This window comes from Olea europaea, chromosome 20 (genome assembly GCF_002742605.1).
Source record: "Olea europaea var. sylvestris chromosome 20, O_europaea_v1, whole genome shotgun sequence".
Lineage (NCBI taxonomy): Eukaryota > Viridiplantae > Streptophyta > Magnoliopsida > Lamiales > Oleaceae > Olea > Olea europaea.
In genome coordinates, this window is record NC_036256.1 from 4,182,986 (window position 1) to 4,208,494 (window position 25,509).

A 25,509-nucleotide genomic window follows, 5' to 3' on the forward strand; every position below is an offset into this window, starting at 1 on the left:
GGAAAATCTGGTCACTATACTAAGGATTGTAGGCACTGAAAATAAAACAACTTCGAGACCAAAGTGAATTCCATCCAAGATGACAAAATTGTGGCCACCATAAGTGAAGTAAACTCAATCAAAGGAAATGTTCCCGGGTGGTGGTATGATACTTGTGCTACGGTACATGTATCATATGATAAATCTTTGTTCAAAACTTATCAAGAAGTGGATGGAGAACAAGAGATTCAAATGGGTAACGAGATGCAGTCTAAGGTGTTTGGAAAAGGAAATGTAGACATTATCTTCACTTCCGAAAAAATCGTTACTCTAACTAATGTACTACATGTTCCGGATATGAATAGGAACCTAGTTAGTGACAATCTCTTGGGAAAACCGGGCATTAAATGTATTTCTGAGTCCGGCAAACTTATATTATCCCTTAATGGGAAATTTGTTTGAAAATGCTATTCGTATGAAGAAATTGTCAAATTATGTACCGTTGACAATGAAATGAATAAAAGTAATTTTGCTTATGTTGAGAATTTATTTTCATTATGGCATGCTAAATTAAGTCATGTTGGTAGAAATGCAATGAAATGCATGAAAAAATATGACTTGATCTCATATGATGAAAATGATAAATATAAATGCAAAATATGTGTAGAATCTAAAATGATTAAAAAATCATATCAAAGTGTTAAGAGAACCTTTAGTATTTTAGAATTAATTCATACTGATATATGTGAACTTAATGGTATGTTAACTAGAGGTGGAAAAAAATATTTCATAACTTTTATAAATGACTTTTTTAGATATACTTATGTTTATTTGATAAAACATAAAAGTGAAACCTTTGACATGTTTAAGACATACACGAATAAGGTTGAAAATTATCGAGGAAAGAAAATTAAAATTTTAAAGAGTGATAGAGGCGGTGAATACTTTTCCAATGATTTTAATTTGTTTTGTGAACAACATGAAATTATTCATCAATGTTCTACACCTAAGACACCCGAACAAAACGGCTTGGCTGAAAGAAAAAATAGAACATTTGTAGAAATGATAAATGCCATGCTTATTCATGCTAAGTTGACATTTAACTTGTGGGTGAAACTTTATTAAGTGCATGTAGAATACTTAATAGGATTTCTTCAAAATATACGAAGGTTTCTCCTTATAAATTGTGGAAAGGAAGAAAATCGAACATTTGATACTTTAAAGTGTGGGGGTGTCTTGCCTATTGCAAGAACACGAATCCTAATAGGACCAAATTGGATCCAAGAGGCATTAAATGTGCCTTTGTTGGTAATGCAAACAATAACAAATCTTATAGATTACTAAATTTGGAGTCCAATGTGATTATCGAATCCAACGATGTGGAGTTCTTTGAGGATTTGTTATTCTCGGATAATGAATTGAGGAAAAATCTTGAAAATATCTCTAGCTCAAGTGGAACACATGATGAAATATCTTCTAAGGATGTTGATAAATCTAGTAAACCACGAAGAAGCAAGAGAATTCGAGTTGAGAAATCTTTGGGATCGAATGAAATCAATTCTCAACTTATCTCCTTTTACTTAGTAGAGGGAAATGAGTTGAATGTTGTGATAACAATTCCTTTTGTTCTACAAGTAGAAACCGACCCTAAGACTTATAAAGAAGCTACGATGGCTTCTCGTGATAGCACCTTTTGGAAAGATGCAATTATGGACAAAATGGATTCGATAATATCCAATAATACTTAGGAACTTGTTGATTTACCACTGGGATCCAAGCCTATTGGATGCAAATGGGTATTTAGGAGAAAATACAATGTTGATGGATCCTTAAATACCTTCAAGGCTAGATTAGTAGCCAAAGGATATCGACAAAAGGAATGAATCGACTATTTTGATACTTATGCACCGGTAGCTAGAATAACATCAATTAGGATATTATTCGTTTTGGCTTCAATATATGACTTGCATGTTCATCAAATGGATGTCAAGACGGCATTCCTAAATGGAGATCTCGATGAGGAGGTCTATATGGAACAACCCGAAGGGTTTGCCCTACCTGAAAATGAACATAAAGTGTGCAAGTTGGTGAAATCTTTATATGGTCTGAAGCAAGCACCAAAGAAATGGTATGAGAAATTTGACTTAGCAATAATATCATTCTAGTTTAAATATAATAGCGTTGATAAATGTTTATATTCTAAAGTTTGTGATGATTATGTGACATTTATATGCTTGTATGTTGACGACATGTTGATTATGAGTAATCACATGGACGGAATAGAAGAAACCAAAAAGTTTCTTTTTTCCACATTCAAAATGAAGGATCTTGGACAAGTGGATACCATTTTAGGTATCAAAATCACAAAGACTAGTGGGGGTTACTATCTAAGTCAATCACATTATATTGAGAATGTGATATATAAGTTCAAACATTTGAAAATAAAGGAATGTAGTACCTCGATTGATCCAAGTTCAAAACTAATAAACAATGATAGAAGGGCGATTGCTCAATTGAAATATTCAAGTGTTATAGGGAGTCTTATGTATGCTGTTCAATGCACAAGACCGGATATAGCTTATGCAACAAGTAAACTTAGTAGGTTTACTAACAATCCGAATAATGATTATTGGAAGGCTATTGTGAGAGTTCTTGGATACTTAAAGAAAACCAAGAACTTGGGCCTACAATATACTAAATTCCCGGCGATATTGGAAGGATATATCGATACTAGTTGGATATCTAACACGGGTGAAAGTAAATCCACTTTGGGTTGGGTATTCACTCTTGGAGGAGGTGCCGTTTCTTGGAAATCAAAGAAACAAACATGTATAACACACTCGACCATAAAATCTGAATTTGTAGCTTTATCGGATATCGAGAAAGAGGTTGAGTGGCTTAAGGATCTCTTATATGAGATACCTTTGAGATCGAAGAATATCTCTTCAATAACTATCACGTGTGATAGTCAAGCCACGTTAGCAAAGGCATATAACGAGGTATACAATGGAAAGTCTAGACATATGAGTATGAGACATAACTATATAAGGAAATTAATCGAAGATGGAATACTTTTCCTAAATTATGTAAGGTCAATTAAGAATTTAGCGGATCCTTTAACTAAAGCACTAAATAGAGATTTAATGGCGTCTACTTTGAGTAGGATAGGGTTGAAACTCCTTAATTAAAAAGGTCCACCAATGAAGGCAACCCTACCTGTCATTACTCAAAAGATAATCCACAGGTTCAAAGGATAACAATAAGTCATTCGATATGTGGATAGTTACAGTATTATTTAAATCTGCAATGATCCTATCCTAATTAAATAATGCTGGTTGTTACTGAAGTGAGGGTTGAGCTTAAAGCTCTTAATGAAGTTCAGTGCTAAAACACAAGTACCTCTAAAAGTAACAAAGGTACTAAAAGAACTTCACCTATATTAACTTCGAGGTGGTGCGCCTCAATAGAGAGTCCAAGTTCCTCTCTTAAAAATTTGTTGAATAGGATGAGCGCAAGGCCATAAAAGTGCTAAGCGAGTTGAGGAACTTGAGAACACGTGATACTTATATGTGTGTTCTTATCGGTATTATCACAAGGAATAATTGGTTCAAAACTTCCATGCTACCTCTAATTCCGACTTTACTTTGTTTGAATTACAATATAGTTAGATTCAAATCGAAATATATCTAATCCTTATGCATAAGTGTCGTCTTTTTGAATATGTGATCGTATTGATTTTGAACAAGTGGGGGATTGTTGAATATTTGTTCAAAATCAATGGAATGATAATGGACTAATTGTTGGGCTCAATTGTGGAATTGGTATAATCAAAAGAAATTGAAAAACATAAAATTTGATTTCTTGCCTATGCGTATGCACAGGCTTAATTTTATGCGTACGCGAAATGTGTTTTGGCAAAATCAGAATTAAAATGTGCTTCTACTATGTGTACACACGGTTTATATTATGCATACGCATAGTGTTAAAAAATAACCGTTAGCTAATTTTTCAATTTGAAACTTGGGAGCCGTTTTGGACTAAAAGTTGTCACTTTTCATCTTGTTTTGGCACCATTTCGTGATGCATTGATTGAGACCTATAAATAGGTGATGAATGATCAATACAAAAATTATTAGAATCATTGAAAAATATCTTGAGATCCATATATCATTTCATATTGAATCAAACTATTGATTTACATTCATATTCAAGATCTTCCTCTGTGTTCTTAAAGTTTTGGAGGATTGCACTTGTGCTTTGGTGTTAAATCCTTTACAAGGCTTGATATAATCCTACGAACCGTTTGCCAAAACCCTTAAACATCTCATTCAATCCCGAGAGGGGGCAAATATAGTTTAAGGACAACGATTCCGTGTTCAAACCTCAAATTCATTCTTGACGTATTTCGTGATCTATTAATTTTGCTTTTATAATTTTGTTGTTGTTTCTTCTCCAACCCCTTATTTTCCAACAGTTGCATGAAAGGCCATACGATTTCACCATTACCTAGCCACAAATGGCAAAAATAACATGTCAACCTCAAAAATCTACGTAGTTCTATAACAGTGCAAGGAATGGGCCATTGTACCATGATTGCAATTTTACTCGGGTCTGCTGCCACCCCTTTTTCCAAAATCAAATGGCCTAAATATTCACTCTGATGCTGGGAAAGCATCATTTTTTTTTACATTTGCATAAAGTTGATGTTAGGCTAACACATTGAAGACCAGTTCTAGGTTTTGTTCATAGGTCGTAATATCTCCACTGTAAACAAGAATATCATAGAAAGAACTTCCTTAAATACTCATGGAATATCTAATTATCAATGATTGGAATGCGTTCGATACATTGGATAGGGTAAAAGGCATCACTATGAACTTGTAATGTCCTTATGAGTCCGAAATGATGTTTTAATCACGTTTTCCTTTCATACCCTAATTTGATGGTAACCAAACATTGAAGTCCAGCTTTTAGAAAATTGTAGCTCCATGAAGGCTCTCCAGTAATACACCAATGAATGGAATTCTAAATTTTTCAGGGATTACAGCTTTGTTCGGGCGTTATAATCAATACAGAATCAACAGGTACTATCTTTCTTTTGACCAACAATATTGGGCTAGAAAAAGGACTCGAACTAGGTCGGATGATTTCAGATACCAACATTTCCTGTACCAACTGCTTGATTTTATTTTTCTTAATGTACGGATATTTGTAAGGCCTTACACTGACAAGTTCAATGCCTACTTGCATGTTGATAGCATTATCCGTGTCTCTATTCGATGGTAATGATTTTGGCGTAACAAAACATGTTGCTGACACTATAATACTTGTTGTACCACTACATAAATGTGTTCATCTCCTCATTTCGGTTCAGCTACAGCAGATAAACTCATCATTCTTCTTGAACTCGTTGCTCCTCCTATTGTAATGCCTTGATCTTGGCTTTGAGGGTTATCTTGGTATGGATAAGCTTCAGATCCACTTTCAAGTTCATTATCTTTTTTTTTCCATTCTAAAACATGTCGTCAAGAGTTTTCAATTCACTTCCATATTGCCTAGACTCTCGAACTATTGCATACCAAATACTAATTCCATATTGCCGAAGTCTAATTATAGAAATTTCTCTACTATCGTCAACCCTTGCATTTCCAAGATCAATTGCTTGCAAATCCCTTTTCAAGTAATTGACATCTATGTGTCTATAAGCATCCCATAATTGGTCGAGGCTGTGGCCGACGACTCGAGTTATTTAATCAGATTGAGGGATTTAATGTTATGTGTTGTCCCACAATCTACTAACACAGTTACATCCTTTGCTCAGTCTACTCCAATAATCTTCATAATACCTAGAATGGACAACCAAACTACAAAACTTAGTGATAGCTCCACTTTCTTTGTTACTTTCAAAAGTAAAAAACGTTGTTTCTGGGGTATAAGTTTTTCTTTCAGAACAATCTAACAGAATTACCTTAATGTAATCTTGTATACCATAATAGTATGATCAACATGATCAGAAAATTAAATTCAAGCCACCGACTTCACAATATTTCATTAAAACGGGTTTGCTGCCTTCAACGGTGCTAAAGGCGTGCAGCAATCATTTCGAATAGAAAGAATTTCGTCTCCTACGGAAGCAGTACAACAATTTGCAGGAGTTCCAACGAACGCAACGAAGTGTTTTCACTTTGAAAATAATATCAAAACAAGAGGGAGGGAGAATGAGATTCAAAGCAGAGAATGCTTGCAATGAAAATGGTGTCATTTTTCTGGCAGTGGAGTAGGCTTTTTATAGATTTGTTTGTGGCTATTCGAACATCCTCTATAATAGTCGTTATTGTTCAGACAGCTTTCAAAACTAGAACAAACAGCTTAGTTCAATACTGTGTCTGTTAAATTGATTAACGGTAGACTATTTATTCGGTTAATAATCAACTATTTGGACAAATGACTGTTTAACAGACCATCTAGACCAAAAAATAAGCCGATGAAAATAAATTTCATTAAGTACCCAAGAATTTAGTTATTTATAATTTGGTCCAAAATTCAAATAAATTTTGTTCAAAAAGTTAATATAGTGCAAGGACGTACCTACACTCGAATTGGACTCGAACATGGGCATGTGCTCGTGCTCTTGCCAAGCCGAGCCGACCAATGTGCACGTGTGGTCTTATGACCGAACCAAATAAGATATGTCTCCCCTTCCAAAGATTATTGGCATTCCTTGGGGCCTAAACCCAATTTTCAAACTTCTACTATATAAACTACACTAAAGTTTCATAACTTTTCTATGTGGGATAAGTGTTTGACAAATCAAATTTTTCACTAATTTATAGTTTTAAGCGAGTTATTTTGACATTAAATGTTTCATTCAATTCTAAATAGTTTTGACAAATAAATATACCACGTTAATCACATTGCAGAGTAGATCGTGAATATGCTAGGTCCCATATTAATTAAGATGCCAGTCCCACTGAAATTTGGCTTCAAAGTTGACATATTTCACTACCGTTTTCCAACAATCTCCCACATAAATGAAATATGTCGGCCTTTTCCAAACAACAACATTTGATATGCTTTTTTCAAAGTAAAATCAAAGAAAACTGCATCAAGATAAGTAGCCAAAGACTTTGAACTTTTCCTAGTCAAATCTATCGGATTTACTTAGCTAATCAGTGGCAAGTTATTTTGAACAGTCAGCCGTTCATGTAAATCTAGACAATAGAAGTCACACTATTTTCTTCGAACACAGATGGTTCTCACGTTGTGTCCATTTTGGCCTTGGACATCTCTAGTTCATAAGTGTTTTTAGAGAATTCATCTTCACCTAATTCTCTTAGAAACAACCCCTTCTCACCCACATATGTGATTTCCGTAAAGAGTATTTTGCTATACTGAACTTGAACAAATCAAGATATATAAACCATTAAAAGCGTAACTTAACTTATTTCGCAGCAGTTAGACACTGGCTCATCATAGAAATGGGTAGAAGTAAAAATCTCCCCAATGCGTACTAAGTTTTTTCACAGTTCGGTTGTCCCATCTTGAAATTTCCAGTCAACTAGGTTGGGTTGCTACCATAGAAACTTTTGATTATTTTATCGATTTTAATTTCATTCCCTTCGATGAACTTTCGACTTGCTCTCTTGTTAAACTTTTAGTTAGCGGATCCGAAATATTCTCTTTTGATTTCACATAATCTATAGAGATAATGCTAATAGAGAGCAATTGTTTAACGATATCGTGTCTACAATGTATATGTTGAGATTTACCATTGTACATAACATTCTGTGCCCTATCAATTGCTAATTGACTATTACAATAGATAAATGTAGCAGGCTCGGGTTTTATCCAACATGGACTATCTTCTAGAAAGTTTCGTAGCCATTCGACTTCCTCTCCAGCTTTGTCTAACACAATGAATTCGGATTCCATTTTTGATCTATCTATACATGTTTGTTTTAAATATTTCCATGATACTGCAGCCCCTCCAAGTGTAAAAAAATATCTTCATGTTGAATTGGAGTCTTTAATAACTGATATTCAATTTGCATCACAGTATCCTTCAAGTACTGATGGATATCTTGTATAGTGCAATTCTAAGTTTTTGTATGTTTTAAATATCCTAAAACTCTAACAATTGTCTTATAGTGATCAGTGCTTGAATTGCTCGCATATCGACTTAGCCTGCTAATTGAATAAGCAATATCAAGTCAAGTGCAGCTCGTGACATACATTAAACTACTAATAATACGAGAGTATTCCAATTGAGACTTACTGTCATAGTATTGGAAACAAGATGCATACTAATATTTTCGTAGGAATAATATCATATTTCTTGAATTTATCAAGGATCTTCTCAATGTACAATATGAGACCATCAAATTTCTAAAAATTTTAATTCCTAATATAACATCGACCACACCTAAATCCTTCATTTCAAATTTACTTGTTAGCATTCTTTTTATAGTTTGAATTATGGTATCATTGTTACCCATAATCAACATGTCATCTACATATAAATATATCATAATATATCCATTTCGAGTGTTCTTGACATAAACACATTTGTCACACTCGTTAATTTTGAAATCATTTGACATTACAACCATGTCAAATTTTTCATGCCATTTTCTTAAGAGCCTGTTATAATTCATAAAGTGATTTAACAAGTCAACACACTTTATTTTCTTATTATGAGGCCACAAATCTTTCGGTTTGCTCCATATAAATTTCTTCATCTAATTCATCATTCAAGAAAGTTGTTTTAACATCCATTTGATGTATATCCAAACCATTCAATATTGTTATCGCAATAAGAATACGTATGGAAGTTTCATTTCCTTCCTTTTGTGTTTTAAATAATTCTTGAAGACCTTCCATGAAGGCAGTAATTTTTCAATCAGTGCAGCAACTTGAAATGATTCTCTTAGTTCCATTCCTTCGGCATGGATGTCACTGAATATGATTTGAAGTTCTTGAGCTTAGGATATGAGAGTCTTGCTGTCAACCAGTTTGAAATCTAAAAATCGACTGACAATGAATTTCTTCGTGCCAACATCTTCGATTTTGTACTTGGTGTCCAAAGATTCCCAGAGTTCTTTTGTATACTTCGTATTGTAGTACATATTATATAATGTGTTGTCTAGTTCATTCGGTCCATAATTTCTACATAAGATATCAGAATACTTCCACGCATCAACCATAGTCAATTTCTCAAAATCACTTTTTTTCTCGGTGTATGAAAGTGCATCTTCTTTAAGAAATTTCGCCAAACTTAATGTTGTTAGATAAAAAAGTATTTTCTGTTGCCAACGTTTGAAATCTAACCCATTAAATTTCTCTGGTATTTCCTCAGTCGTATTCGTGAATATAATATCTTAAGTTGTCATTTCGAAATACAATCAGAAGATAAACAATAAGAATGAGTAGAACTAGAATAAACAAGAATAAAAAATTTGTTTTAAGATTGTTTTTAAAGTATAAGTTTCTCATTCCAAACAATCTGACAGAATTACCTTAACGTAATTTTGTAAAGTGTAACAGTACGACTAACAGAATCATAAAATTAAATTCGAACCCACCGACTTGACGATATTTTCTTAAAATGAATTTGCTGTCTTTAACGGTGCTAAATGCGTGTAGCATCATTTTTTAGGATAGAATGAATTTTATCTCATATGAAAGCAGCACGGCAATCTGCAGGAGTTCTAACGAATGTAACGAAGAGTTTTCACTTCAAAAATAATATCAGAACGAGATGGAGGGAAAATGAGATTCAAAGCAGAGAATGTTTGCAATGAAAATGGTGTAATTTTTCTGGCATTGGGACAGGCTTTTTATAGACTTGTTCGTGACCATTCGAAGATCTTCCAAAAAAATCGTCATCGTTCAGACATCTTTCAAAACTTGAACAAACAGCTTCTCAATACTGCGTCTGTTAAGTTGATTAACGATCGACTGTTGAGTCGGTTAACAGTTGACTGTTTGGTCGGTTAACAGACGACTGTTTAACAGAATTCAGACAAAAAAATTACTTGAAAATAAGCCAATGAAAAAAAAATTCATTATGTATCCAAGAGTTTGATTATTTACAGTTTGGTCCAAAAATTAAAAAAAAAATTGTCCAAAAAATTAATAGAGTGCAAGGACGCACTCGTATTCGGACCGAACTCAGATGCGGGCAAGTGTTTTTGCCGAGTCGAGCTGGCCAGACGGACAGCGACGACGACGGGGCGCGCATTTGGGCTTATGACTGAACTCGATAGGATATATGTCTCATCCCTTTCAAAAACTATTGGTACCTCTTGAGGCACAAATTCAATTTTCAAACTTCCACTATATATATCATATCAAAGTTTCATAACTTTCTTCTGTAAGATAACTGTTTGACAAATTAAATTCTTTACTAATTTATAGTTTCAAGTGGGTTACTTTGACATTAAATATTTCATTCAATCTAAATGATTTTCGATAAATAAATATATCACGTTAACCATCTTGCGGAGTAGAACGTGAATATGCTAGGTTCCACTGAAATTTGGTTTCAAAAATTGGCCCATTTCACTACCATTTTCCAATAGACGATTCATTTACATTTGTCTATTTTTCCTCATTGCCCAAATCTTCCTCTTGCATAACAATACCCACAGCTCCCTATTCTTACATTGGCACGTTACTATATATTTTTCATCACAACGTAACATCTCACTTTCTCCTTTCTCATATGCCATTCAGCATTGGCTATTCTTTTAAAGAAAAAAATTGTACGTTGAATTGAAGGCTTTTTTCCCACTGTCACGGTTCACGTCCGAAAAGTTTCTTGCCCTTTTGTCTTCTATTGATTTGTTGTCGATATTGGACCTATGGTTTTTGGGCTACCTTGAGGACCATTTTCCTTTCTTCCACTCTTTGTGCCACTTTTATTATGTGGCCTAGCCCACTTGAATGGTTTAAACAGATTTCAGCCTGTATATCTAGTTTGAGCTCGTATACAAATGCGATTTCCAACACTTATTCTAGAATATCTATCGATAACGCTATGAAGGCTTCGAATGTCAACCTGAATTCATTCATCGTGCATTCCTAATGTATGACCAAAAACTTCTCACATAGGCTTCTTTCCTAAGTTGGTCGAAACTGCAGTAGAAGTTTTTGTTGAAATCATTTCCAACTCTTAAACAGAGTCCTCACCCCGACCAAAAAAGGATGTGACTATCGAGGCTCACTCACACCATCGTTGGCTTCTCTTTTTCTATCAACCAATTCACCTCAAAGTATGTTCTGCACCGTATAACCACCCATCTAAATTATTTCCGCTAAATACAGGTATATCAAGCTTTCGAATACATCGCCAATCTCCTCCATCTTTATTCTGATAGAGGTGACTGTTGTTCCTTAGGTGTTGACTTTTTTTATTCCTTTTGACCACTTTCCTCTGTCCTGTGTGCGTTAATCCATCAAGGTTCCCTGGTGAAATCTAGGAAATAGGGCCCCTTCTACAAAACCTTTTGAACCTTTCCTTTCTAGTACTTGGTTCATTGTTGCCTTCGAAAAAAATTAAAGCTACCATAGTTTTCTTGGTATCTTCCACGGATTGCAGCATCTTTGTCATACTTTGTGTAAGGTGTTCCATTGATCGCTTCAATCGAATAAGCACTGCATCTCTGATCTTAACACGTCCATTCCCTTCTACATCTATTTCTGTCTTCTTCTGGGCAACTAGGATTAACGTGCTCTGATACTGATTCAAGCAATAAATTGAGGGATGATGTAAGAACCAAAGAAATTATGATGTATTGATTGAACTTGGAAGAAAATTACAAATAAAAATGAAACAATTAGCCTTTTGAGAAGGCTAATACTTTCCCCCATCTCACTTCTTCTCACTAAAAGTTCCTTGCAGTAGACAGAGCTGCACGTGTGTTGGGTTGGATCGATTTTTTACCAAACTTAAATTCATGTTAACATTACCGATTTGATCTAAAATCAAATTAACAAACCCAATCAAAATCGATAAAGTTTGGGTTGGTTTGAATTGTGTTAGTCAATTTGTGTTTGGGTCCAATTCAAGTTGGATTCGATTAATTTTTGTTATATTTGGACAATGTTTTAAACTTAAAATCACTTGACAACATTCCTTATTTAAAATCTATATGGGGAACTCTTTCTGAAAAATAATTTATAAATATGTTACAAATTAAGGAGCATTTTATTTTTTACATTTTTTTGGGATTCATTCATCTCATCATTTTGTCCTCAATTTTTAGTTCATCGTTAGAACTTTGCATTTATACATAGTATTCATGTCGAGCCAGTCTATGTAAAAAAAATGGATACTTGTAGATTCTAAATCCTTCTCTTGTTTTTACTATTGTGTTTATTTATGTTTTTTTATTTTAAGCATTAATTGTTTAATTTATCAGGCTAGGTTTGATTGGGTTGGATTTTAATTTATAACCCGAGATCCAACCTAACTCGATCTCAAATTTGATTTTCATAATTGGATACAATCCAATTGAACTTAAAAATCAACCGAAACTAGTCAATTTGGGTTAGGTTGGTATGTTTGAGCTCGGCTCGTGTTCAAGGGATGAGCTCGTGAGTTCACAAGCCACGAGCTCATGGCCCGAGCTGAGCCCACGAGCTTGAATTATTATTATTATTTTTATTTTTTTTGAAAATTTTCAAACTTTTTCTTCACATTTTTTACTAGTCCACGGCTCGTGGGTTCTTGAACTTTTGGCTCGTGGACACGACCCACGAGCCGCTGACGAGCTCGCCGAGCCTTGGCTTGTTGGATCTCGTCACTGCTTGGCTCGTGCTCGGATTCGTCATTTGACGAGCCCGACCTCCCAGGAGCCGAGTCGCTCAGTCCATTTGACATTCCTACCTATTTAGCTTGTTTAGTCACTTTGCCTTCTTAAAAGATTTTGTTGCTCCCCAATAGTTGTCAACTGGTCCTTGATTTTTCTTAGCTCTAATAAAATAAGTGTAGCAAATGGGAGGCTTATAATAGAAGGAACGATAACAGTTAGAGAGAGCATGAACACTTGATAGATTTTTGTAACTGGACCACTACTTTTAAAGGAAAAGGGCCAAAAAAACTTAAAAAGGATATTCTTAACTTGAAAAACACTTATGTTCTGTTTGATTGTAATAATAAAATTTGGATGAAAAGAAAACGAATTCCAGGAAATTGAATTGTCTAAAACTTGTTTTACTAAGAATTGTCAATTAAATGTGTTTAATTGGTATAATTTTTCACCTAAAAAATGTTGAAATTTTGAATCTTTTGGTGTTCGTTGGCTTTATTTTTCATGAAAATTGTCAACTAAAATGATAGATTTTTTTACAATTGTAAATAGAATTTGGTTCCATCGCAAAAAAAAAAAAAAAAAAAAAAGAAAACTGAAAAATCCAATTTCTACCAAATTCATGGGAATTGGTCTTTCACAAAACCAAGGAAAATGGGTTACGTGATGGGGGGAACGAATTGCAAGAAAATTTTTTGCAATCAAACAATGAAAAATGTGAAAAATGAAAAAAATTTCCATGGAAAATTGATCGAATCAAAAAGGCCTTGAAAGCTTCTATTTTAGTACTGTATTAGCCGAACGTGTTCAAAGCTTCGTGAAAGTCAAATGTTTCATTTTTTCCTTTTTCCACAAACAGTAATTTAAAAAACTTCTATATGATATAGTACGTGTTGACTGAAGATCTTGTTTTGATAGATTTGGGGCCCTTTTTTTCCTTAACGTGAATGGCGCCTTGAATTCCCGTTGTTAAATGATACCAATTTGGTAACAAGTACAAGCTGTAACCCATTTCTTCGCTCAATTATTTGAAAAAGTAATAATAATAATAATGGTGCGTGGGGAAGGGGAGAAGTGTGTAAGGACCATGCTAGATGTACCTATATATATATTTTTTATATATATATAATACTTTACATACATTCACAATAGAGGTGTGAGGACCACATGTTGAGATTATTTTATTCACGCGGGGTTCACGTGCTTGTGAGAGTAGGTAAACCAAATTATGTACATTTAGAATTATCCATTTGATAAAACTTTTAAAGACTTAAAAGTTATTTTTGAGATTAAGAAATTATTTTTGTACACGTTTGTATAATTTTATGAAAGTGAAATGTCTAATTGTAAGAGTTTTTAACAAAAAAAAAAATTGGTTTAAGGTAGCTTTCTCGAGATGTTCTTCTGCAAAAACTAAAAATCCTACGAAACGGGCGTCAGAGTAATTTGTTTAAACAGAAAATTAATATAAAATGCATCGACACACTAAACATGATCGAAATAATAACAAAGTATATTAACCCCGTTTGGTACAAATTAAAATTCGAACTTTAATTTAAGTCAAAGTCAGCAATTAATTTTAACTACACATTTTATGGGACCAATAATTTTTCAATCACACATTTAATCAATTTTTATAAAAAATTATTAAAATTTTGATTTTATTCTCCATCAAATAAGGACTAACTTTGGAGTTTTAGAAGCGCCAAATTAACTTTGCAAAAGTTACTAATGCGCATCATTATGGCATAATCGTTTCTTACATTAGAGTTCATTAGTCGGGTCAACAAATTTTGTCCGCTTTCCTTTTTCCGAACGAACCAATATCTATCAAAATATGTAAAATAAATTGGATTAAAACTGAGTTGACATTAGTATTACAGACATGATTCCTTTCTTCCTCAATCCCTATCATTGAAGTGTTTCACCAATCACTTGTATAAGTGAAAGTAAAGAGTGAAAAGAGAAAAAGTAGATGAATTATTTCTTTACACTTTGATTCCATTAAGAGTGAAAAACAGCAATCATTCTCACTCATTTCTCCTTTCTTTTAATAATTATCAATAATCCCCTTCTCCATCGATTCTTCGAACAGTACTAAGGCCTCGTTCAGTATGACTTTTGCTTTTTGTAGAAGAACTTTTCATGAGAAGATACCTTAATTTTTGTCTTAAAACTAATTTTTAAGAGAATTTTTTGTTTTGAAATTCTTTTAAAGGAAGTCATATTGTACCAACTTTCTCTAACAGTTCTTTTAACTAGAAAAAACATTTTTCATAAAATTAATCAAACAAGTCCGAAGTAACTTTTGGATCTCAAAAGTTCCTTTTGGCTTTTCAAAAGCCAGGCCAAACGGGTCCTGATTTTATAAAAGTTGATGAATGTATTATAAAAAATGAATTTTAGAAAAAATAAGAACGGAGCCAAACAGGGACTTAGACTTCAAATATTAGATTGACTTTATTAAACAAGTGAACTTATTAAACCTTGAATTATCCTACATTCTACGTTATTCTCTTGAAAAATGGATGTCTATTTTCTGTCCCTTCTCCTCCTCTGTACTACACTCTCCCATGCCACCGCCGCCGCCACCACCAATGATACCGCCGCTCTCTTCCTCTTCCGCTCTCAAACCGACCATCATGGCATCCTCCTCTCCAACTGGACCACAACCACCAACAGCGCCACCGCATGCACTGCCAATTGGGTTGGTGTAAAGTGCATTAACAACCGTGTCACTGCCCTCTCCCTCCCATCCCTCAACCTTCGTGGCCCAATTGATTCCCTCTCCTCCATAGACCAGCTCCGCCTCCTCGACCTCCGTGATAACCGCCTCAACGGCAGCCTCGCTCCGATCACTCAATGCCTCAACCTCAAGCTCATCTACCTGTCTAGCAATGATTTCTCCGGCGAAATTCCACCGGAAATATCCTCTCTCCACCGTCTCCTCCGCATTGACCTATCCGACAACAACCTCAGAGGCGCCATTCCTACTCAATTCTCCAAACTTTCCCGCTTGCTCTCTCTTCGTCTCCAGAACAATGAACTCTCAGGGACTATCCCCAAGTCCCTTGGCTCACTTCTACAGCTGAACAACTTGAACTTGTCGAACAATCAGCTCTATGGTGTGGTACCGCAGAGCCTTATAACCCGATACGGCGAAGCTAGCTTTTCCGGCAATGAAGGATTGTGTGGGAGTAGTCCTTTGCCCCAGTGTACATACACTGGCGTATCACCGGCGTTTGCACAAACAGTGCCATCAAATCCCAGCTCTTTTCCTTCGTCGTCAGTCCAAGAACCACATAAACAGCACAAGAGACTTAGCGGCGCATCAATAGTAGCAATTGTGGTGGCAAATTCAGTTATCCTATTGGTGATTACATCATTTGTCATCGCATATTACTGCAGAAGGCAATCCGGTAATGCCAAATCAATGACAGGGAGTGACGGTGGCACAATGCGAAGCAGTTATTCCGGTGAAAAGAGAGTGTATGCCAATGGCGGTGGAGGCGGAGATAATGATGGGACTAACGGTAGTGATAAGAATAAACTGGTGTTTTTCGATAGGAAGAAACAGTTCGAGCTGGAGGATTTGCTTCGTGCATCGGCCGAGATGCTCGGAAAAGGGAGTTTGGGAAGTGTATATAAAGCTGCTCTTGATGATGGACTTGCTGTAGCTGTGAAACGGTTAAAGGATGCAAATCCATGTTCAAGGAAGGAGTTTGAACAGTACATGGATGTCATTGGGAGGCTTAAGCATCCCAATATTGTGAGGTTCAGAGCTTACTATTATGCAAAGGAAGAAAAATTGTTAGTTTATGATTATCTCCCTAATGGCAGCTTAAATTATCTTCTCCACGGTAATTGTAAAACCATCTCATCTAAAAGTTGTTCCAGTCTTTTTTGATCAATGTTGTTCATTCGTTTTTTGTTTATGATCTTGATGGTAACAGGAAACAGAGGACCAGGGAGAATTCCATTGGATTGGACTACAAGAATCAGCTTGATTTTGGGGGCGGCTCGAGGGATTGCGATAATACACGAAGAGTATGCAGCCATGAGAATTCCTCACGGGAATGTGAAATCATCCAATATATTACTTGATAAAAATGGAGTTGCTTGCATTTCTGATTTTGGATTGTCATTACTTGTGAACCCTGTTCATGCAATAGCCAGATTGGGAGGATACAAAGCACCAGAACAGGCAGAAATCAAGAAACTGTCTCAAAAGGCAGATGTATATAGCTTTGGAGTTTTATTGTTGGAAATCCTTACTGGCAGGGTTCCATCACAGTACCCTTCACCGGCATCTCGTTCAGTCGAGGAGGTGGATGAGGAATGGACCGCGGTCGATTTGCCTAAATGGGTTCGATCCGTAATCCGGGATGAATGGACAGCTGAAGTGTTTGATCAAGAATTGTTGAGGTACAAGAATATTGAGGAAGAACTGGTGTCAATGCTGCATATAGCAATGGCTTGTGTGGTGCCACAGCCTGAAAATAGGCCAACAATGAGTGAAGTGGTTAAAATGATAGAAGAGATTAGAGTTGAAGAATCTCCATTAGGGGACGATTATGACGAATCGCGTAATTCGGTTTCGCCCTCACTTGCCACCACTGAAGATGGATTGGCTTAGCTTTCCCGTCGGTTTATTCACATCTGTTTCTCGATTGAGCATGTCTACCAATTTCACCATAATGGCCTAGAACGTCGTGACATCGTTCGATTTATATTCGAAGTTCAATAATTTCCAAAATTGCACCATCTTAATGCAAATTTATTGCTGTTAATTATGCCTTTCCTTAGAGGATATGGATTAGTTTTAAGAGTTTTCTGTCTGTCTAATTTGAAATATTTTATGCTGCTATGTCCTGTCATTATGGTTCAGTCTGAACAATGAGTTGTATCGTAACTTATTCAATCAGCAAATATTTGAAAGCAACTTATTTTAATTTTACATTAAATTTGTAATTTAGTTAGAATTTTAGTTGGGGAAGAACTTTTTATTTTTATAATATGTTTTGAAATTCAAAGTGACATTTAAAACTCAAAAGGGAAAAAAACATAAAACTTGAGCTACATATGCTTTTGCAATTCAAACATTCATCCAAATTGTTCAGTATCGTTGATAATCACAAAATAATTGTTATAGTTAAAAGGGTCGGCCCTTCTTGTCAGTGACGGATCCAGGATTTTGAGTCAGCACGGGCGATCGTTGACTGCCGACTGTCGGTCCAATAAAATATTACGAGCTCGTTTGATGTCTTTTTCCTTGCAAAAAATGCATTTTGGAATAGCGATTTGATGGAAAATATGTGGTTAAAAATAAGGATAAATTTTGAATTTACGTATGATATTATTTTATTAAAAAAATATATAGTTGAAAATAACATAGAGAAAAATATATTCTGAAATAAGTGGGAATCAAACAAGACCTAAAATTTAAATATAACAATTATTTTGTTGAAATTAAACATATATAAATTTTTTTATAAGAATAGACCATACTCATCAAATAACATTGTTGCCAAATTTTATATAATTTGAAAGAAGAGCACGGGTTTAAATTTTTGCTGTTGTATTAAAACACACTAAGATCTAAATTATATAAATTTGTTAACACCATTATCATAATCCATAGAATGGCATTATGGTCAAATCTTTAACTATTCTAGCAAGAGCTCCAAGTTCGAATCCCCATCTTCTCATTCCATCAATTTTTGGTAAAAATTATAGAGCTAAAAAAATTGTACAATAAAAATTGGTTTATTGAGGATTCGAACCTGGGACATGCAAGAAGTAATAACCATGCTAACCCACTCGACAAGAAGAAATGTTTAGATAAAAAGTGTATTATCAGATTTATAACCTAAAATTTATCTATTGTCGAAAAAAAAAATTGGCTATCGGCGGATCCAGCAACTGCGATCGCGGGTGATCGCCAGGTGCTGAATCCGCCAGTGCTTCTTGTAATATTAAACCATTCAGGAAATCGTTAACAAGAAAATGCTATAGGCCGTTCGATGGTGATTATGAGGATTGACTTTTTGATCGTTACAGGGAAAAGTGGATCTTTCCTGTAAGTGAAGAAGTGAAAAATGATAACTGAAATAGTAAAATAATGGTTAAAATTTTAATTTTTTAGAGTGAAAAATTGTTACCAAATGGGGGCTATATGTTGCTCATTGTTGTACTTCTCAAGTGGAATTTGAACATGTAGGATCATAATGTATAAAATTAAAAGTTGAAGATCATTGTCACTCGATATACAACATCAAGGAGTAAGGTATGATTTTAATATTCTCAAGGGCCACAATGCAATTTTCTCATTTTTCCCGCCAAATCCCTCCTTTAATCCTCCCTCCTCTACATTTTGCCGCCATTTCCCAACTTCTCTCTCACTCTCTGCAGGCCGTAACGGCGCCATGAATGACCTTGACTTCAAACGAGACAAAGGCAATTTCTACTCACATATTCTGTGTATACAGTATTTACATCTTATTTTATTCACTGTTTTTTTAATTTTTGGATGCAGATATTGCAAAAGATTTTCTACTGAACTTTGCAGATCCGAATGGTGAAGCTAAATATATGAAAATTCTCGTGAGTTTTTCCAGTTTCTCGTCTCCTCTTCTTTATATTTGAGAAAAAATAGCATAAAATGAAAAAGGAGGAAATTTTATTTGATATATTAGGTTTTTGAAGTAATTTATATTCCCAATTTACTGATTTCAGCAAGATGTTGCAAATCGCTCAACTAAAGCCATCCAGATCGAGCTTCAAGACTTAATTGATGTAAACTTTTTTCATTTTACTTCTATTTTATTTTGTCAATTTTAAAGCCCTAATTTGTATTGTCTTCGGAAAAAAAAAAAAAACACAGTATAAAGACTCGGATGAAGAATTTTTGAGGCGGGTCACTGAAAATACACGAAGGTATGTTGGAATATTTGCAAATGCCATCGATGAGCTACTGCCTGAGCCTACAGAGGTTCTTCCAGATGATGACCATGATATTCTGATGACCCAGAGGTCGGAGGAAGGAACTGAGAATGCGGACGGTTCTGATCCCCGACAGCAGATGCCTCCTGAAATTAGGCGATTTTTGTAAGATTTTCTTGAAAGACTGCTAATTTCCTTTTTCTATTGATTGTCTTATGCTTAGCCCTCAATTACTAGATATTTGGGGCTTAAAAGAAAAAACATATAGTCGTTAGCTAACTAGCTAGCAGAATTCAGTTCTGTTGCTTTTTATGATTATTTGTTAAAGGGTGCTGAAGATGATAAATTAAAAAATGGCTTGCACTTTGAAGTAGTGGAAACCCAAATAGAAAGGTCACACAAATTACATAGTCAGTAGTCCACATTACTGACTATTGGCTAAGGTTGCATTAAGTACTTTTACTATTATTCAAGAAACAAGATTCTAATGGCTATAATGATGGTTAATGTCTAATAGATTCAAGAAGTGGAAACCTATAAGTAAAAGGGAGAAGAAAATGTAACTTATCTGCTTATATTATTAGGAAAAATGGAAGGCCACTAACAGTTTCTCTTTGTGGAAGCCAGTGAGGTCTATATAAGAGCATCTTCAAAAGGGAGACCTTCCACAATTAGGGAGGTCAAAGCTTCGTATATTGGTCAACTTGTCAGGATATCTGGCATTGTGACACGTTGTTCAGATGTCAAACCATTAATGCAGGTTGCTGTATACACATGTGAAGAGTGTGGATTTGAAATCTACCAGGTATTGCTTTGTTTAACTGTTATTCTTGAATCTCGATATCCTTGACTCCATTTAATTAATTATAATTTCAATTTATATACGATAAACAGGAAGTTACTGCTCGGGTATTTATGCCTCTATTTGTGTGCCCATCCAAACGCTGCAATACAAATCAAACAAAAGGGAACCTTATTCTCCAACTCAGAGCATCAAAATTTTTGAAGTTTCAGGAGGTTAATCTTTATATTGATTTAAGGTGATGATATATTCAACAACTTGGAGTTCCTTTAGCATGAATTTAAAACTGATTTCAGGCCAAAATTCAAGAGCTAGCTGAACATGTTCCGAAAGGTCACATTCCTCGATCAATGACGGTTCATTTTAGGGGAGAACTCACCAGGAAGGTTGGTGATATCTGATATTCCTAACTTCTTTCAGAAGGAACTACCTGATAATTTGCATCCGTAGCTGAAAAAGCCCAGTTTATAATATTTGGGCTTGACTAGATTCTCTTTCTGCTGTAAATATTAATTTATTCAAAATGCCAACTCAAATTTTATTGAAAGAAAGGCATAGTTGTAATTTTCTGACACACGCTACCAAAATAAGATGCTTGTTATTTTCTAAGTAACTATACAGAATTAGAGCTAAATTTAAAAGAGGAAATGCAATCTATCTTGCAACTGTTTTCTCTCTCAGAGCATGATTTTTGTTCCAGATACTTTTGATGGTTTCTTTTACTTATTACTTAGCTTGTTAATATGTGCCTCTCCTCAAAATGTCAGGTAGCTCCTGGTGATGTTGTTGAACTGTCAGGCATATTTCTTCCGATTCCATACACCGGATTTAGAGCAATGCGAGCTGGCTTAATTGCTGATACATACTTGGAGGCCATGTCTATCAACCATTTCAAGAAAAAATATGAAGAGTAAGCCATTTTACCATTTTTCACTTTATTGACTGAATTTCATTTCATGTAACACCAATTAACCTCAATTCGTGAACATCTGAAGGAAGGATAAATTTCCATTTTGAAGTTCCATATTTGTGTTTTTTCTTTTCTATGTTGTCTATGCATGATCACTAAAAGCTATCCTGTAACACCCAAGGCTATTATAGGACGATTTTATCGCATCCACCCTCATAACTTTGAAATGAAGTTTTGTTTTAAGCTTTTCGAGAGAAATCCTTCCGAAAGGAGGGATAATGACGAATACGAGGAAGTAATGAACAGGGAATCATTTTCATGGCATTGTTAACTATGTTATGTTTGTGCAGTGTATTTGAGATACTGAATCTGATATTTTCTTGATTTTCTTTGTTAGTCTGTTTGGAGAAATATAAGAAATATCCTCAAACCTGTATATTTCTCACCGAAAAGGATATACAATTCAGTTTCTCATTTTATGGAAGTATCCGGACTATAACATAGAGCTTGGTTTTGAACCTAATGGTAGTTTTCAAGTGCAGGTATGAACTCAGAGGAGACGAGGAAGAACAAATTTCACGCTTAGCTGAGGATGGTGATATTTACAATAAACTTTCAAGGTCATTAGCCCCTGAAATTTATGGGCATGAAGATATTAAAAAAGCCCTTCTTCTTCTCTTAGTAGGCGCCCCTCATAGAAAGTTAAAGGATGGGATGAAGGTAACTACACAAGGAAAACATTTGTATCTTCTTTCCCTTCCATGAATTTTATTTTTTATTTTTCATTTTGGAATCTTCTTCACCATGTTTTTATCTAGTGAAGCTCATCAATAAAATTGCAGATTAGAGGAGATCTCCACATCTGTTTGATGGGTGATCCTGGGGTAGCAAAAAGTCAGCTTCTCAAGCACATAATTAATGTTGCACCCAGAGGTGTGTATACCACTGGTAAAGGAAGTAGTGGAGTTGGTCTAACTGCTGCTGTTCAGAAGGATCCAGTGACAAATGAAATGGTCTTAGAAGGCGGAGCACTGGTGAGAAATAACAAATCTAACAACTCGTGAAGCATCTAAATTACTATCTCATGACAGCGTTCTTTCCATTGACATCATATTCGCCGCTTCTATCAGGTACTAGCAGATATGGGTATATGTGCCATTGATGAGTTTGACAAGATGGATGAATCAGATCGTACAGCAATACATGAAGTAATGGAGCAGCAGACTGTTAGCATCGCGAAGGCTGGGATCACTACATCTTTGAATGCACGGACGGCTGTCCTTGCTGCTGCCAATCCAGCTTGGTAGACCAATTTGCATGCAATGCTTTTTTTGTGTTTTTTTTAGAACAGTTTTATGTGCAGTGCCTTGCACAACGTTTATTTAATTTTTCGGTCTAAGCAAGGCGTGCTCAAGGCCACCAAGCAAAATCATTTATTTACCAAATACATTGTTCAATTAGAAGCTTAGTGATATATTTGTGCCCCATTTTTGTGTTAAAGGGGAAGATATGACCTAAGGCGGACTCCGGCTGAAAATATCAATCTTCCTCCAGCTCTTCTATCAAGATTCGATCTTCTGTGGTTGATCCTAGATCGAGCAGATATGGATACTGATCTTGAAATGGCTAGGCATGTTGTCTATGTCCACCAGAATAAAGAGTCTCCAGCTCTTGGGTTCACTCCACTTGAACCTTCTATCCTAAGGTAAATTCCTATAATTTTAACTTGGTCCAGCTTGTTGCTAGAAATAATTTTGCTTGTGTTCGTCTGGGTAATTTGAGAATAAATGCATGTGAATGAAAAGAAAGTTAATGTTCTGTGGTGGTTGCACTATCCTAGAACATAGACTTGCTTTCCAACTAGAACGGTATTTCCTTTCATCTTCTGAACCTGTTTCCTCTTTATGTTATTCACAGCAAGTTATGAAATTTATGAGATGCCTCGTTTAAAGCATTACCTGCTGCACAGACACATGATACATAATTTACACTCTTTGCATATAGTTGCTCATGCTTTGAGTTGGATTCTTGTTCATGATTGCCAGGGCATATATTTCAGCTGCAAGAAAACTGTCTCCTTCGGTCCCAAAGGAGCTGGAGGAATATATAGCCAGTGCATATTCCAGCATCAGACAAGAAGAAGCAAGATCGAATACTCCTCATTCTTATACAACTGTTAGAACTCTGCTCAGCATTCTTAGGATATCAGCTGTGAGTTTCTGTTCACCTATTACATAAAACTCCTATCTGTTAGTGTACAAACGAGGACTTCTGTTACTGGTGATGTCTAGCCTGAGATGGCAAATAGATGAAATGTGAAACCCAGTTCAACATAAACTTTCAAGTGGACTAATTTGGACAATGATCTTCCATAGTTGGAGAAACTACTCTTGATAATTTTCATCTTTATTCTTAATATAGTTCCTCTTTGAAACTAATTTACTTCTTTTCAGGCTCTTGCTAGACTCCGGTTCTCTGATACCGTCGCTCAGAGTGATGTAGACGAGGCACTTAGATTAATGCAAATGTCGAAATTCTCTCTGTATTCCGATGACCGACAGAGATCAGGTTTGGATGCAATTTCTGATATTTATTCAATCTTGCGCGATGAAGCTGCAAGGACTAACAAGATGGACCTGAGCTATGCCCATGCACTTAACTGGATTTCGAGAAAGGTTAGTTTTTAAAGCTAGAAGGAGTTCATCTTCGATTAAGGGGAACTGCCATAATGAATTGAGATAGTATCAGTGACTTCAATATTAACTTAATTGGAAGTCAGTCCATTCGAGGGTGTGCACTCATGGTTCTACCACGCTGCTCTGATTTTCTTCTCAGCAAGTTGGATTTATTAAGAGAATGAAAGAACAAAGAATAACACTAGTAATTAAATAATTCAATATTGTGAGATGGAAAACCACAAATGAAAATGGATCTGTTTCATTAAATCAGAAAAAACCGAAAATGCATCATGCAGTGTAATTTATCTGATGAGAGAGTATTTCATTTTTATGAGGACATTTTTTCTCAATTGTTTATAAGCAATTCTACATTTGGTTTTACATCTGTTCTTGAATTAGTTGATTACACACATTTTTGATGTATGTAATGCATAAAGAGAAATCCGTTGGTTAATCAAGGTTAAACCATAACACCTCTTTTTCTGATTTGTCTAAGGCTCATAGTTTTTGCTCCTGGGTTCTGATGATGCACTTTTTTATTGGACTTGTTCTAAACAGGGATACAGTGAAGCCCAGTTGAAAGAATGTTTAGAGGAATATGCAGCCTTGAATGTGTGGCAGATCCATCCAAACACTTTTGACATCCGTTTCATTGATGCTTGAAGCATGTTGCTGAATATGGGAGGAATTAACCTCTACAATTAAGCACCTGTCCTTCAAGAAACCCTGCCATGTTGTAACAGGTTCTAAGATTACTGGAGATTAATTATATTAGATACTGTTAAGCTCGATTAGTAACTATTGGAAATGACTCAATAATGCATGTTTGAACTTTGAGGCATTGATGCACTCGGAGCTGTAAACTTGTGCTGAGATGTGATATCAAAATTTTCAAGATGCCAGTTATTTGTATTATTTTTTATCAATTTTTTTTGTTGTTGAATTTTATTACGCTGGGTAGCCAGTTGTCCTTGCTGTATTCTATCTTGAATTAGTGTTACATACTTGGGGGAAAAACCTTAAGACATAGCTGATAAAGTTTGCGGTTTTCAATTTTTAGTTTTGCAAAACATTCATAACTTGTTAGCCCTTGTTTGAACTCCATTATTTGGCTAAGAATACATTTTGAAATAGTAGATTGATGGAGAATGTGGTTAAGAATAAGGAAAAATTTTGGGTTTGTGAATGATATTGTTTTATTGAAGAATATCTAGTCGAAAATAAGAGAGAAATGCATTTTGAGAATAATGGAGATCAAATAAGGATTTAATTTAATTTTTTTTGAAAATAAAGTAAAATTTAAAACATAAAAAACTCAAATATATTTTTGATGTATTTAGTGTTTTTAGTAAAAATAGTTAAAGCAAGAAAAGTAAGAGTCTAAAT

The 25,509-nt window shown here is 35.0% G+C and overlaps 2 protein-coding genes across 2 annotated transcripts; both read left to right on the top strand.

Moving 5' to 3' along the window:
• Positions 1-15,294: 15,294 nt before the first annotated feature.
• Positions 15,295-17,748, top strand: LOC111369455 (leucine-rich repeat receptor-like protein kinase PXC1). The gene is made up of 2 exons (XM_022990974.1): positions 15,295-16,651; positions 16,745-17,748. Exons 1-2 carry the CDS (start codon positions 15,316-15,318, stop codon positions 17,425-17,427), a joined length of 2,019 nt encoding a protein of 672 aa, XP_022846742.1. The 5' UTR covers positions 15,295-15,315; the 3' UTR covers positions 17,428-17,748.
• A 1,426-nt stretch (positions 17,749-19,174) lies between these two features.
• Positions 19,175-25,052, top strand: LOC111369456 (DNA replication licensing factor MCM7). The gene is made up of 15 exons (XM_022990975.1): positions 19,175-19,247; positions 19,327-19,394; positions 19,527-19,586; positions 19,675-19,898; positions 20,361-20,538; positions 20,628-20,750; positions 20,832-20,921; positions 21,303-21,445; positions 21,988-22,165; positions 22,288-22,479; positions 22,576-22,748; positions 22,947-23,150; positions 23,491-23,656; positions 23,899-24,120; positions 24,682-25,052. Exons 1-15 carry the CDS (start codon positions 19,217-19,219, stop codon positions 24,784-24,786), a joined length of 2,157 nt encoding a protein of 718 aa, XP_022846743.1. The 5' UTR covers positions 19,175-19,216; the 3' UTR covers positions 24,787-25,052.
• The last annotated feature ends 457 nt before the right edge of the window (positions 25,053-25,509 follow it).